We start from the raw sequence: 14,171 nt of genomic DNA on the forward strand, positions 1-14,171 counted from the left end.
GGCGGCCGAGGCCGGTGAGGGAGTAGGGTTGCCTGGGGCTTGAGGAGCCGTCGCTGGGAGTTGCTGCTGCTGCTGCTGCTGCTGCTGCTGCTGCTGCCTGGACATGCCGGCCTCCTCCTCGTCCGCTGTCTCGCGCTCCTCCCTTTTGCGCGCGCTGCCCCGCCGCCGCCCCATTGGCTGGGTCCTGTCAGCTGATCCTGTGTTATTTCCTGTGTGTGTGTGTGAGGGGAGAATGGAGAGAGAAACCTCGGCACCACCACCGCAGAGCCGTCCCCGGCTCGACGCGGATCCTCGCCGCCGCCGCCTCTCACCGCCCGACTCGCCCGCCTCCCTCCCACGGCACACCAGCCAACGTCTCACGGCACAGTAGTGTGCCGCAGAACACCGGTTGGGAAACACTGGTCTAGATAGACCAATGGTTTGACTCAGGACAAGGCAACTTCCAATACTCCATCACCAACCTAAAGGGTTTGGGGAGAGTTCAGCCCAGACGACATAGCCGTTGGTGTCGAATTTCAGCCAGAAAAACAGATATTTGTTTGCCTGAATGTGTCTCCCGTTGTTTCTCGCTGCAGGACCTTTGCCCAGTCCCTTTCTCAGAGCCTGGCCCAGCTCGCAGGATTGCCGTGAGGATAAAATGGAGCGGGGAGAGAGAAAGAGTCGCATGCGCTGCCCTGAGCTGATGGGAGAAAGAGGTACGAGAAACACGATTAATAAATGAAGTTTCCTGGCAAGATTTCTTTCTGTTCCCGTTTCGCTGGCATCATGGAAAGCAAAGGAACCCCAGGTGGCGCGAGTTGCCAAGATGGATTCAAGAATTGCTCACAAGACTCCTTGTTGCTGGTGCCCTTAATAAGCCCATAGCCATGGGGTGGTGGGGACAGTGACCCAGAAAAAAACCCAAACAGTGAAATTAAGGAGAGGTTGCTGGGCTTTTGCTGTTGCTGTTGTGAAGGGATGGTGGTAAAGGTTTTCCAAACGATTGATAGGAAAGAAAGGACCTTTCCAGGGCATTTCAAGCCCATGGCTTGAACCTTGGGAACTGTAGTTTATTCTCCACAGCGCTATAAGTCCCAGCACCCAGAACATACCACAGTTCCCAGGATTCTTAGGGGGAAGGCATTTGCTTTAAATGAATGGGGTGAATGCAACCACAGAGAGATAGATCTGGTCCCCCCTCTTTTTAAAGGAGAATTCAGAGTCACCTGGCGGAGCCAACTGGCATCGGGTTCACAGCCGACGAAAGAAAAGGCAGATTTCACATTAAAAACACTCCGATGCCTCTTCGAGAGTCATGGAGATTGCTGGGGCCTGTAGTTTGTTAAAGGAGCTGGGAAGTGTAGTTTAGGGAGCTACAGTTTAGGGAGGTTTTTAATGTTTGATGTTTTATCACATTTTTAATATTCTGTTTTTAATATTCTGTTGGGAGCCAGCCGGATGGGTGGGGTATAAATAACAAATTATTATTGTTATGTACTGAGTTGAATAGGATTCAGAATGCAGCAGTCTGATTGGTCCTAGAACAATAAGATTCAGGATGCAGCAGTCTGATTGGTCCACAGGAGCCACCCAATCCAGCTCCAGGTGGAAGTGAATCTGCAACCTGATGGGCCTCCAGGAGAATCCTGGAATTAGCCAATCACGTGGCTCCATTGTGTAAATAATGTATATAAAGCAGATATTGTGCCATTCCTCCTCACCACTATGAGCTGAATAAAGAGCATGAAATCCACTCTCGACTCCGAGTATATTTCTATTATTATTATTATTATTATTATTATTATTATTATTATTATTATTATTATTATTATTATTAGAGGACAGCTCCCTTTACAAATCACAGTTCCCTGGGATTCTTTGGAAGTAACCATGGCTGTTAAAGTACGATAGGAATGGTGTGAATGTGGGTAGAATCAAAATGTACTGAATTTGCAGCTGTAAGTTGCATTGATGGCCACCAGTTTATGGGATGCCTTTTAAAAAATGGAGGAAAGGCTATCAGGCACCGTGGCTTGATTAAGTACAACCTCAATGTTCAGAGGCAGCAGGTCGGGATGGCATGGGGATGAGGGACCAGCTCCCTTCTCTTGCGGGGGCCCAATTAGTGCCATTGCCTTCCGTTAAGAGTTTAGGTGTAATCCTTGACGCCTCCCTTTCCATGGAGGCGCAAGTTACAGCAACGGCCAAGGTGACATTTTTCCACCTTCGCCGCATCAAGCAGTTGGTCCCTTACCTTTCCCGCCCCGACCTGGCCACAGTGATCCATGTGACGGTCATCTCCAGGCTTGACTACTGTAATTCGCTCTACGCGGGGCTGCCCTTGAAGCTGTCCCAGAAACTCCAGCGGGTGCAGAATGCTGCAGTGAGGCTCCTCACGGGGTCTCTGCCATGGGAGCATATTCACCCAGTGCTTTTCAAGCTGCACTGGCTCCCGGTGGAGTACAGGTCATATTTAAGGTGCTGCTTTTGACCTTTAAAGCCCTTCACGGCCTAGGACCCTCGTACCGCCACTCCTGGTATGCCCCATGGAGGGCCTCAAGGTCCATAAATAACAACACCCTAGTGGTCCCAGGCCCTAAGGAAGTCAGATTAGCCTCAACCAGAGCCAGGGCCTTCTCAACATTGGCTCCAGCCTGGTGGAACGCTCTGCCTCATGAGACCAGGGCCCTGCGGGATCTGATTTCTTTCCACAGGGCCTGTAAGACAGAGTTGTTCCGCCTGGCCTTTGGCTTGGAGCCAATTTGATCCCCTCCCTCCCTCTCTTTCTTTTTTCTTTTCCTTCTCCTCCTGCAATGAGGCTACATTTTAATATTTTAATGTTCCATTATTTTAATGTTGTATTTTATTTTTGTTTTTAAGTTGTAATCATTCTTCTTGTTTTTATTATTGCTTGTAAGCCGCTCTGAGCCCGGCCTTGGCTGGGGAGGGCGGGGTATAAATAAAAAATTATTATTATTATTATTATTATTATTATTATTATTATTATTATTATTTAGAACCTCAATGTTCAGAGGTAGCAGTATATCACAAAATATTAGCTGATAAAGAGGATTGCAATGCAGAGAGGGTTGTTGATTTCCTGGACCAGGTGGATTCAACTTCCATCAGCCTCTGCTAGCATAGCCAGTGACTAGGGATGATGGGAGTTGTAGTCCAACAGTGGTAACAACCTGTGGTGGTCTTGTAGTAAGGTTAAAGCTTACTGGGAATCCCATGACTGCAAGTACGGATCAGGAATCCTAACAGTTACTTGCCCAAAAGTGGGGGGGGGGGAGCAGAAGTCCCAGCAAAGGAAGAATGGATACAAAAACTTATGGAACATGCAGAAATGGCGAAATTTGCCGGAAGAATAAGAAACCAAGATAACAAACTCTTTATAAAAGAATGGGAAATGGTTTATTGAATATTTACGGATAGAATGCAAACAGATAAAAACATTAGCAGGATTAGCGTAGCAGCCTGCAGCTTTGTAAGAGTATATATTTACAGTAGATAATTAAAGGAGTAAATTAAAGGAATTTGGATATGCAGAAGATATGAAAAAAACGAATTTAAGGAACTGCAAAAAGAGGGGGAAGGAAGTCAGTTTTTGAAATGTTTAATGGATTATAAAATTAATGACATGTATAAATGTGAAAAGTATAAATAATAAACAAAACAAAACAAAAACCCCAATGATAATAACCAGAGAGCCACAGATCACCCATCCAAGTCAATTCCACTAAGGTTCTTGTTTCCTCTGACTGGTAAATGGAACATCCATGTTGTTCAGTCTACGTCTGAATAACAGAGCCCTGTGAGCAGGGCCGGATCGAGGTTTGATGAGGCCCTAAGCTACTGAAGGTAATGGGGCCCTTTATGTGTCCAGCTGTCCTTTTGTAGCACCCTGCTTGTGGTTAACGCTTAGCTGGAATGAAATATTCAACGCAGCAATAGAGAAATTAAAATAATAATTTATTTGTCAGACAAATAAATGAGAGGCACAGTGGTATATGGTTACCAAGCTCTGGCCTGGGCTCCTGCCATTATGGCCAGCACTTATATTCCCTCAGCCCAGGCCCCTTGCTCCTCCTTTGGCTGCCTCTGTCCAATCAGCCTGGTTGAATTTCCTATTGGCTGATTGCTATAACCAATCCTAAAAGATACACCCATATCCTCCTGTCCTTATATGGAACACAAAGAGCTATATATTGTTACATCTATAAATGACAAATAAGTAGTAATATATCTTACATGTGTCTCAACAAGGAATCTTAATTACCAGCTCACCTCTTGCCCTCCTTGCCCTATTGCCTTCTAAAACAAATGGTTAATCTTAAATTTTTATCTTAAACATATGTCAAGGATCTTGAGTTTCACATCAACATTGAAAGATCTCCTTCATTTGAAGGTTTCTAAACAAATGTCTGACAACTAATATATCAGGACTGCTTGGATGGCGTCTCCTGTCTGGCAGGGGGGCTAGGCTGGTGGCTGACTTAATTTCAGGATAAATACAACTCTTACAACTATATGAAATAAGAATCTAGCATTTCTTAAATCCTTTGCATAATTACATTTAAGCCAGCATATTTAATACATAACATAGGTAGCCTTTTAAAAGGAATAAGGCCTTTGTAAAGTAAAAAGGAACTCAGTAAAAAACAGCTTCAAAAGAAGCCTCTTCAGTTTACACCCCCCCTTCAGCCAGCTGCTTTTCCCATTAGCTCTTCCCAACATTTATTGCCCTTTAACTCTCTCAGTTTAAGAAAGAAACAGCTTTAAAAAGACTTCCCAAAAAATGCTTTCTTTCTGCCAGCTAGATGCTTCTCCATTTGGTCTTGGCCTTTTAACCTTAGAAAGAAGATCTGGCTCATTTTACTGGGAGGCACATTGGTATTATTTTACTATTTACCAACTATTAATTATGTTTATCTCTGCCTTTTTTATCTTCTGTAACATGTAGGGTCAGTGTCCGTTCTCAGCCTGTAATTTCAGCTTTTACGACTTTGAGAATTGTTTTCTGCTATAAATCAAGGGGCCCCTTGTCTAGGAGGAAAACATTGCCAAGGTTCTGTAAGCTGCTGGTCTTCTGCCTGGCATGAAACTTTTGAAAATCTTTAAGCTCTCTTTAATATACAAGCCCTGATCAAACATTAATAAAATGCAGGCTTATGCCTGATGCCTCACTTTGTCAACAACAAATGGTCGCTGTTTTTTGTCTTGAATATATGCCCTATGGTGATTTATGGACATAATAGGTATCTAAAGCCATTTGCCCATGTTGCCATGCAACCAGTCCATGCAGAATGTAGGCACCCTATATATAGAAAGGAGCAAACCAGTGATATTTTAGGGAGCAGGCTAGCTGGCAGGGCCCATTATTTACATCATAGGAGCCTACACAACACAAAACAGTGTTGCTGTATGTAGGTCTTATTTTATTTGTTTTTTAGCTTATATTTTGGAAATGTACATCCAGGTTTTTTCCCCCTTTACATTTTTTGGGAGCCCCTAAGAGCGTGGGGCCCTAAGCTATATAGCTTGTTTAGCTTACAGGTGAAACTTGAAAAATTAGAATATTGTGGGAAAGTTCCTTTCTTTCACTAATTCGACTTCAAAGGTAAAACTAATATATGAGATAGACTCATGACATGCAAAGCGAGATATGTCAAGCCTTGATTTGTTGTCATTGCGATGATCATGGCATACAGCTGATGAAAACCCCAAATTAACAATCTCAGAATATTAGAATATTCAAGGAAATCAGCAGAACAAGGATTGCAAATTGAGCAATATTGGACCTCTGAGAAGTAGAAGCATATCTTGCTTTGCATGTCATGAGTCAATCTCATATATTAGTTTGACCTTTTAAGTTGAATTACTGAATTAAAGGAACTTTCCCGCGATATTCTAATTTTTCTAGTTTCGCCTGTATACATAATTCTGGCACTGCCTGAGAGGTTAGCGAGGCTCCGAGCAGGAGACTAGGGGGATCATGGCTGAGTGGGGATTTGAACCGCTGCGCCCCCTTTTTTCCGAAGCAACTGTAAAAGTCACACTTTTGTCACACACCCTGTCCCGGTTGCACTGCCAGCAGGTCAGCAATCTCAGCGTGCTCTGGAAGAGAAGAAAGGTCAGCCAAGATTTGCCAGGCGCCACGTGCGAGTCTCCAGCTCCCAATCAGCCCACTTTGAACCACTCTCTGCCTGTGTACAGTACAAAGTCCAGGCCTGCCAGGAACCAGCTTAAATGAATTAGCCAGTCTCTTTTGAGCTTCCACCAGCCCAAGAACGAACAATCTTGCAAAGGTCAGTGTCAGAATTCTAATATCTGTTTCTCTCTCTCTCTCTCTCTGTTGGAACTCTTTCATACGTCCCATACGCTCCGACCATTTACAGACCCTGTTTTTATTTTTCTATAAGATTTACAGGCATACAAATCGCAAACACACAAATCACATGCATTTCCAATATAGGACTCATATATGTTTGACTTCCCTTCTCCCTTTTGTGGTTCCTTTTTAAATTTATCTTTTTTAAGGCTGCATTTTCCACATTTTTAAGCCATTCTTTAATTTCTCTTGCTAGCGTTTAACTGCTTGGTTTACATTAACCCTGCTAATTAACTTACTTGCATACAAGAATTTTTGAGATATTCCACAATTTCCCCCCAATCTTTAATAATTTCTTCTTCTTGGTTTCTTATTACACCTGTTAAATGGACCCTGTTTTCTGCTAAATCACCGTCTCACCAGTATGCCCTGATTTTTGTCTTTAGTGTTTTGCTTTATAATCTTTATTTGTAACTTTTTTGTGTGTTTACTGTGTTTCATTTTGCTCGAGATGCTTATAAAACCACTTGATGGATGTTTCCGAAATGTGAAGCTGTATATAAATTTGCTTTTAAAAAAAGTATGTGATGAAAAGATAACCACCTCATCTTGTAAATCGGGACACAAACACGGGTGCAGGTTCAGAGGAAGCTTACAATATTGTCAGTCAAGCCGCTGTTGCAAAAAAAAAAAGCAGCTAATAAATTTAATAAATAATAATAATAAATCCTAATAATGTCTACTCAGAAGTAAGTCCTGTTGAACTCACTGGGACTTACTCCCAGGCTAGTGGGTTTAGGGCTGGAACCTCCCCAACACCCAATTTTTATTTACGTATACCTTTTTTAAAAAACCTGTAACGTGTGCATGACAAGACACGTGTTTACCGCTGCACCAGGGAGCAGGGCTTGTATTCTGTCATGAATTGGAGGCATCATGCGTGAAGCTGCCGAGACCCTCCCCCTGCACACGTGCACGGAGGCTGACCCGAAGCTGTTTCGATTCATTCCCAAAGAAGCCTATTTTCTGCCCGAGGATCCCCGTCCCGCGCGGCTTGCTGGGTTTTGCAGTTCGCCTCGAAAAGCTGCAGCCGGCGGAGCCTCGAGGGCGTGGGTGGAAGAAAACTACATTTCCCAGAGTGCTTTGCGAGACGCTTGCCGCGACCGGGCAACCAGGAAGCTCCCCCTTTTGCAAATGGCATTGCATCAGCGTGCTCAACCCAACCTCCCTCTCTCTCCAGCTCTATCCTTCGGGAATTCCTGTGCGAATTTTATAAAGGTGCAATCATTTAAGCTGCAGTCCTGAATGCATCTCTCGCTGTGTTCTTTGGATTGCTGCGAAGGGCTGAGTAATGTGGATTATAGCCAGGTATCTCTCAATATATGTATGCATATTTTGGAAAAAAATGATTGTATTTTGATTTGCAAAAAGAGGCGTTTCCTAAATGGATGCAGCCAGCAGGGCTTCAACAGAAAGCAGCAGCACACGCTATTTCCTTTTGCTGGGCTCCCGTGGAAGAAGTTTTGCATTCAGTGGCTTTTAATGTTTAAGAGAAAGAAAGAAAACTAGAACTCTCCCAGGCAGAGATACCCAACAAGAGTCTGGCAGCAGGCATAAGAAGCTGCCTTAAAACTGAGTCAGAGCATTGGTCCATGTAGCTCAGGACTGCCTACACTGGCAGGCAGCAGCTCTCCACAGTTTTCGAATATGGCTGGGGTTGAATCAGGAGGTCTTTTTGCATGCAGAGCAGCAGGCGATATCCTCCTGTTCTGCTGACAATTTTAGCATTAGGTGAAAGCCATTTGGGGGAAGCGGATGGCACTGTGGTCTAAACCACAGAGCCTAGGGCTTGCCGATCAGAAGGTCGTGGTTTGAATCCCTGCAATGGGGTGAGCTCCCGTTGTTTGGTCCCTGCTCCTGCCAACCTAGCAGTTCGAAAGCACGCAGTGCAAGTAGATAAATAGGTACCGCTCTGGCGGGAAGGTAAACAGTGTTTCCGTGCGCTACTCTAGTTCGCCAGAAACGGCTTAGTCATGCTGGCCACATGACCCGGCCTATAAAGCGAGATGAGCGCACAACCCCAGAGTCGTCCGCAACTGGACCTTACTGTCAGGGGTACCTTTACCTTTGCCTTTTATGGCTGTTAAAAGTACAGTCATACATTGGGTTACAGACGCTTCAGATTGCGTTTTATCGGGTTGCAGACAGCCGGAAGTACCGGAACGGGTTAGTTCTGGGTTTTGGTGGTTGCACATGCACAGAAGTGCTAAATCACAACCCGTGTGTGTGCAGACGCACCGCTGCGGGTTGCGGACGCTGCGGGTCGCAAACGTGCATCCTGCACAAATCACATTCGTAACCCGAGCGTCCACTGTACTATAGGAATGGTGCGAATGTGGGTAGAATAAAAATGTACTGAATTTGCAGCTGTAAGTTGCATTGATGGCTACCAGTTTATGGGATGCCTTTTAAAAAATGGAGGAAAGGCTACCAGGCTCCGTGGCTTGATTAAGTACAACCTCAATGTTCAGAGGCAGCAGTATATCACAAAATATTAGCTGATAAAGAGGATTGCAATGCAGAGAGGGTTGTTGGTTTCCTGGAGGTAGCTGGTGGACCTCTGTTGTGTTGTAAACAAATAGGTTTCTTGGAGGTCTTTTTGCATGCAGAGCAGGCGATATACCCTTGTTTTGCTGAGCAGCCACAATTTCAGCATTTCCCAGTCTGCAAAGGGTGCTGTGTCTTGTTGCAACATCCTGTAACTTTCCCTCTCCTCCTGCGCCCTTTGTGTTGCCTTCATCAGTTATCTTTTCAGGGAACTCTACGCTCCGCCCCCACCCCAAGCCTTTCTGAGGCTATCTTGACCTGGGAAAACATGTACAGTATTTCAAAGTTGGGGAGGAAAACCCACGTGGGTTAAACTCGCCTCCTGCTGCCTGGTGCCGAAATTCTCATCTGGGAGAAAGCAGCGCCCCGTAAGTTTAACAAATTTGTGCTTTGTTGGCTTAAGAGCTGTGTGTGCTTCTTGCTTTCTGAGCAATCACCCTGACTTGCTTTCAGAGGGAGATGAATCTGGCAACCTTACAGGATTTTTTCACAGTGCAGTCCTGTGTAAATTTATTTGGTAGCTAAATCTTGTTGTTTTCAGTGACGGTTCTCGCCGAGATGAACCTGTTCTCCTCCAGATGTTGTTCTGCTCCATAGAATCAGAGAATTGTAGCATTGGGAGGGACCCCCAAAAGTCATCCAGTCTAACCCTCTGTGTCAGGGAACTGACATCGGAGCGAGAGGCGAAGGGGAGGCTCCCAGATGATGCTGGCGAAGGACCCAGCAGCAGGGGGAGAAACAGCTCAGGAGAGGGGGAAGCCAGTCAGTGCAACACCGGGGATAAAGGGGGGCAGACGGGGGAATTGGAGAGAGGGCTCCAGGACTCTTCACTGGACATCAGTGAGGAGAGCCCTGGTCCTCCGCTACCCACGCCTTCCCTGCGCAGAAGACTCCCGCGCAGTGAGAGGAGGAGGAGACTGGGTGTCAAACAACTTTTATGTTGGAAGAGGTTCAAGAAACGCCCACTGACGGATTCTGCCAGTGACTGAGGCAGCCACGATGAGAAGGGGCTGTGCAGTCAGAAAGGTTTAACAAGGCAAATTAACCGAGAAAGGCACCAGTTTACGCACGAGTAACTCATACCTATTACACTCTGCAATCCAGGAATCTCAGCTAAAACATCCATGGCAGATGGCCGTCCAACCTCTGCTTAAAAACCTCCGAGGAGAGAGAGTCCATCACCTCCTGAGGGAATCTGTCCCACTGTCAAACAGCGCTTCCTGTCAGAAAGTTCTTCCTGATGTTTCGTCAGAATCTCCTTTCTTGGAACTGGAAGCCATGGGTTCAAGTCCTGCCCCCACCATCCCTTGCTCAGGCTGATAGGAGCTGGCGTCCAATGACATCCGTAGGACCACAAATTGCCCCTGAAAGTGTGTTGTTTAGGCCTGCAGTCTTAGTGTGCTTCCATTTGACCTTTCAATGGAGCGCTCACCCTGATTTGTTTACAAGGAAATTAATGGCATTACATCAAAGGAAGTGTTACTCACACTTTCCAGTTCATTTTCACATAACTTAATGCAAAAAAATTCTGATCTTTTGGAGATGTGTTGCCCCAGACCTCCCAACCAATTCTAAGTCTGCATGTGATTGAATCCCACCTGAGAATAGCGAAGTAAGTGCCTTTTTGTTTTCTGAAGTGTGGTGTAGTAGTTAAGAGTGGTAAACATGTAATCTGGGGAACCGGGTTCGCTTCCCTGCTCCTCCACGTGCAGCTGCTGGGTGACCTTGGGCCAGTTTACACTTCTCTGAAGTCTCTCAGCCCCACTCACCTCACAGAGTGTTTGGTGTGGTGGAGGAAGGGAAAGGAGAATGTGTGCCACTTTGAGACTCCTTCGGGTAGTGATAAAGTGGGATATCAAATCCAAACTCCTCCTCCTCTTCTCTTAAAGATGGCACCTTTGGTGATATATAAAAATATGAGTGAAATAACAACCAGCTTTCGGTTTGCGTTTGGGAAAGTCTGTGCTGGAACCTTCTGCCATTGTTTCTCCCCACCTCTGTCTCTCCAGAACTGAAAGGTGATAAATCGCTATTTCTTCTAAGAATTAATGGAGGCCGTTCTGCTGGGGACTGGGTGCCTTTTGGGTTTCTTTCTGGGAACAAGGGCCTTGGGAGATAATTGTGAAAATTTGGCAATGAACTTTGGAGCAAAAAGAAGTCTTACGGCATTCACAGGGAGCATGGGTTGTTGTTTTTAGCTACACTGCGGACAAAGAACTGAAGAAAGAATGAATACCTTTTGCTGACTTTTCCTTAAGCTAATGCTTGGTTTGGTGGAAGAAGGTGGACAGAGAAAAGTACCCCGCCCCCCAACACCATAGCACTAGAACTGAATGCTGGAAGGTTCAGGACAGACAAAAGAATGGATTTTTACAAACAGTGCATAGTTAAACTGTGGAACTCACTGCCACATGAAGTGGCCTGGATGAAAATAAGGTTAGACAAATTCATGGAGGATGAGGCTGTCAATGGCAACTAGCTTATGATGCCCGGCTCTGCCTCCACGGTTGGAGGCAGTGATGCTTCTGAATATAAGTTGCTGGAGAGCATGGAGGTCTTGCGTCCTTCTGGTTGGTCACTGTGCTGTTGAATTTTCATGAGACCGTAAGAAGAAGTTTGCAAACGGATGTGGAAAAGTGATTAAGAGTGGAAAACGAGAAGCTGAAATCGACCAGGTCACCCATCCCTGCTTGAAGCTCAAGCACATAATGCACATTTCCCTCTGGGCATATTACAGTGGCAGATGTCCAGATTTCACTGGCAATGTGCTTTGGATTGTAAGCAAAGGGTTTATCTTTTAAAAAAGTTGTAGCTTGGGAAAAAGGAAGGTAGGAGCAGGGGCCCCAGAACCCTTTGCAGAAGACTCCATGGACTGCCACGCAACAGGGCCCTTGCATTTCTCAGCACATAACACTACAAGTATTTTTGGATCAAATTATCACAAAATTGCAAGTATAACTGGCACGGAGGTTCCACTAAATACCATTCATAATTGCCTTGTGGATATCTAAAGGAACTTGGTACTAAGGACGGAAGGAAGTTAATTTCTCCTCTGCTGCTTGCAGACCCTTAATAGTTTTATACCTAGGTAAGCTTAATACATCTCAGCATAACAGTGGGGTTAATATCAGCTGTTTAAAATTCGCTCCACCGCTCAAGAGATGGTCGGATAAAATATGCTAAAAATGATGGGGTGAAGTAAAATACAACAGGTTGTTTTTTCCAGAACCTCGGCATAAGCACATCCTGTTGCCAGTGGCCTGTCTAGGCCAGCATCCTGTTCACAGGGACCAAAAGGATGTTCCAGAGGTCCTACAGGTGTTACTAGAAGGGCTCCCCCCCCTTCTGCTTGGTTGTGAGTTGTCATTGAATACAACCTGGGATGGGCTGTGCAAGGCAAAAATTGCCAGAGTCTTGCATGTTCTTACAAGAAGAGGAGCCTTGGGCAGGGAGGGATATACATAATTATAATAAACCAGGGCCTTCTCAGAAGTAGAGCATCTGCTTTGCATGCAGAAGACCCCTGGTTTAATCCACAACATCTCCAGGTGGGATTGGCAATGTCTCATATTCTGAAACCCTAGACAGCGACTGTCCACCTGTGTGGACAATGCAGAGTTAGGTCTGACTCAATATAAGACAGCCGCTTATGTTCCAGAATGCGGCAGCTAGACTGGTGACTGGGAGTGGCCGCCGAGACCACATAACACCAGTCTTGAAAGACCTACATTGGCTCCCAGTACGTTTCTGAGTTGGTGTTGACATGGACCTAAACGGCCTTGGTCCAGTATACCTGAAGGAGCGTCTCCACCCCCATCGTTCTGCCCGGACACTGAGGTCCAGCACCGAGGGCCTTCTGGCAGTTCCCTCCCTGCAAGAAGCCAAGTTACAGGGAACCAGGCAGAGGGCCTTCTTGGTGGTGGCACCCACCCTGTGGAACGCCCTCCCACCAGATGTCAAAGAGAAGAACAACTACCAGACTTTTAGAATACATCTGAAGGCAGCCCTCTTTAGGGAAGCTTTTAATGTTTAACAGACTACTGTATTTTAATACTTTGTTGGAAGCCGCCCAGAGTGGCTGGGGAGACCCAGCCAGATGGGTGGGGAATAAATAATAAATTATTATTATTATTCCTTACCCACAATATTGATATGTATGGGTAAGCCATGGTTAGCATCCCAGACATTCAGACCAACCGTAGTTTGTGCCCCTTCTCTGCTTCCACCCCCCGTTTCCTGAGAACCCTAAGATGTTTCCCAAAGAACGGTACGCAATGGTAGATCACTGTTCCAAACCATGGTTCTTTTGGTACATCTGGAATGCAAAGTATAGTTCAGAGTCTCAAGTATGATTAGCACAAACCACCCGGTTCGTGTTTCATCTGAAGCAACCCTGTGTGGAAGCTCTTGCTGGGCGCTACACATACTTGACCCAACTAATTTCCACTGTCCTTTGCAGGTTGATCTCTCGGCCATGTCTCTGCTCCTTGATTTCGTGGATGTGACCGACCCCAGCTTTGGGATAGCTGTCCTCTGCATCGCCTTTAACCCTCTTTTCTGGAATCTGGTATGTTTTGTCTATTTTGCCGATTCACTGACCGGGAGTTGTATTTTTAGTTTTTCTGCCTATGGTTTGGCCTACTTCTGCACCAGCACTTCCTCTCTTAGTGAACTTTTTCAATGAGCGATGGGTTTTCTTTGTTTCCTCCTCCAGTGCTTGAATGCCCTTGACTCTTTGAACTCTTCCTTTGCTTTCTCCCGTTATGATTTATTATTATTATTATTATTACTGTTCTGAGGAGACACAGAGGCTGCAATCAATTGCTTTTACTCTGCCATGATTGCACGGCGCGGGGATTGAAAAGCCAATCAATTGGAAAGCGGTGAGCTCAGGATCGTGCTGGCAAGCCACAGTTGATGAGCTCTGCAGAGGCAAACAGGAGTGCACAAGAAAATGTTTGTCCAAGACCTGCAAATCTTAAGACTGCCTCTTTCCCGTGCGAGTCAACCTCTCTTGACTTGGTCTTTGTCATGTACTCGGGCCACAATCCTCCGTCTAGCTCAGAGGCAGACACCCACCCCTCACAGGACCACCAAACCCTTCTTCTGTTTGGATGATAGCCCTGCAGCCATCCCTCACTGCCTCCATGCTGTAGGAGCCAGTGGTTACAAACTAGGTCTCTTTAAAGGAACAGACAGCTGCTCATATGGGGTGGGGCTAAGAGGACCAGGCCATCCAGCCTTCAGCAGA

General features: G+C 45.6%; 1 protein-coding gene across 5 annotated transcripts in view; it reads left to right on the top strand.

The window, feature by feature from the left end:
- The first annotated feature begins 6,162 nt into the window (after positions 1–6,162).
- PEMT (phosphatidylethanolamine N-methyltransferase) overlaps positions 6,163–14,171 on the top strand; it is a 104,627-nt gene continuing 96,618 nt past the window's right edge. For 2 of the 5 annotated variants that reach the window (XR_014213679.1, XM_082199930.1), the window contains exons 1-2: positions 7,511–7,681; positions 13,380–13,487. Coding sequence is in view for 2 of the 5 variants with exons in the window: in XM_082199930.1 (XP_082056056.1) it covers positions 7,619–7,681; positions 13,380–13,487 (171 nt within the window). In the remaining 3 variants the exon portion in view is untranslated. Of the gene's footprint in view, positions 6,291–7,506; positions 7,682–13,379; positions 13,488–14,171 lie in introns of those variants that run through there. The other 3 variants (XR_014213677.1, XM_082199931.1, XR_014213678.1) reach the window with 3 other exon arrangements.

This window comes from Podarcis vaucheri (genome assembly GCF_965113315.1).
Source record: "Podarcis vaucheri genome assembly, chromosome: 14".
Taxonomy (NCBI): domain Eukaryota; kingdom Metazoa; phylum Chordata; class Lepidosauria; order Squamata; family Lacertidae; genus Podarcis; species Podarcis vaucheri.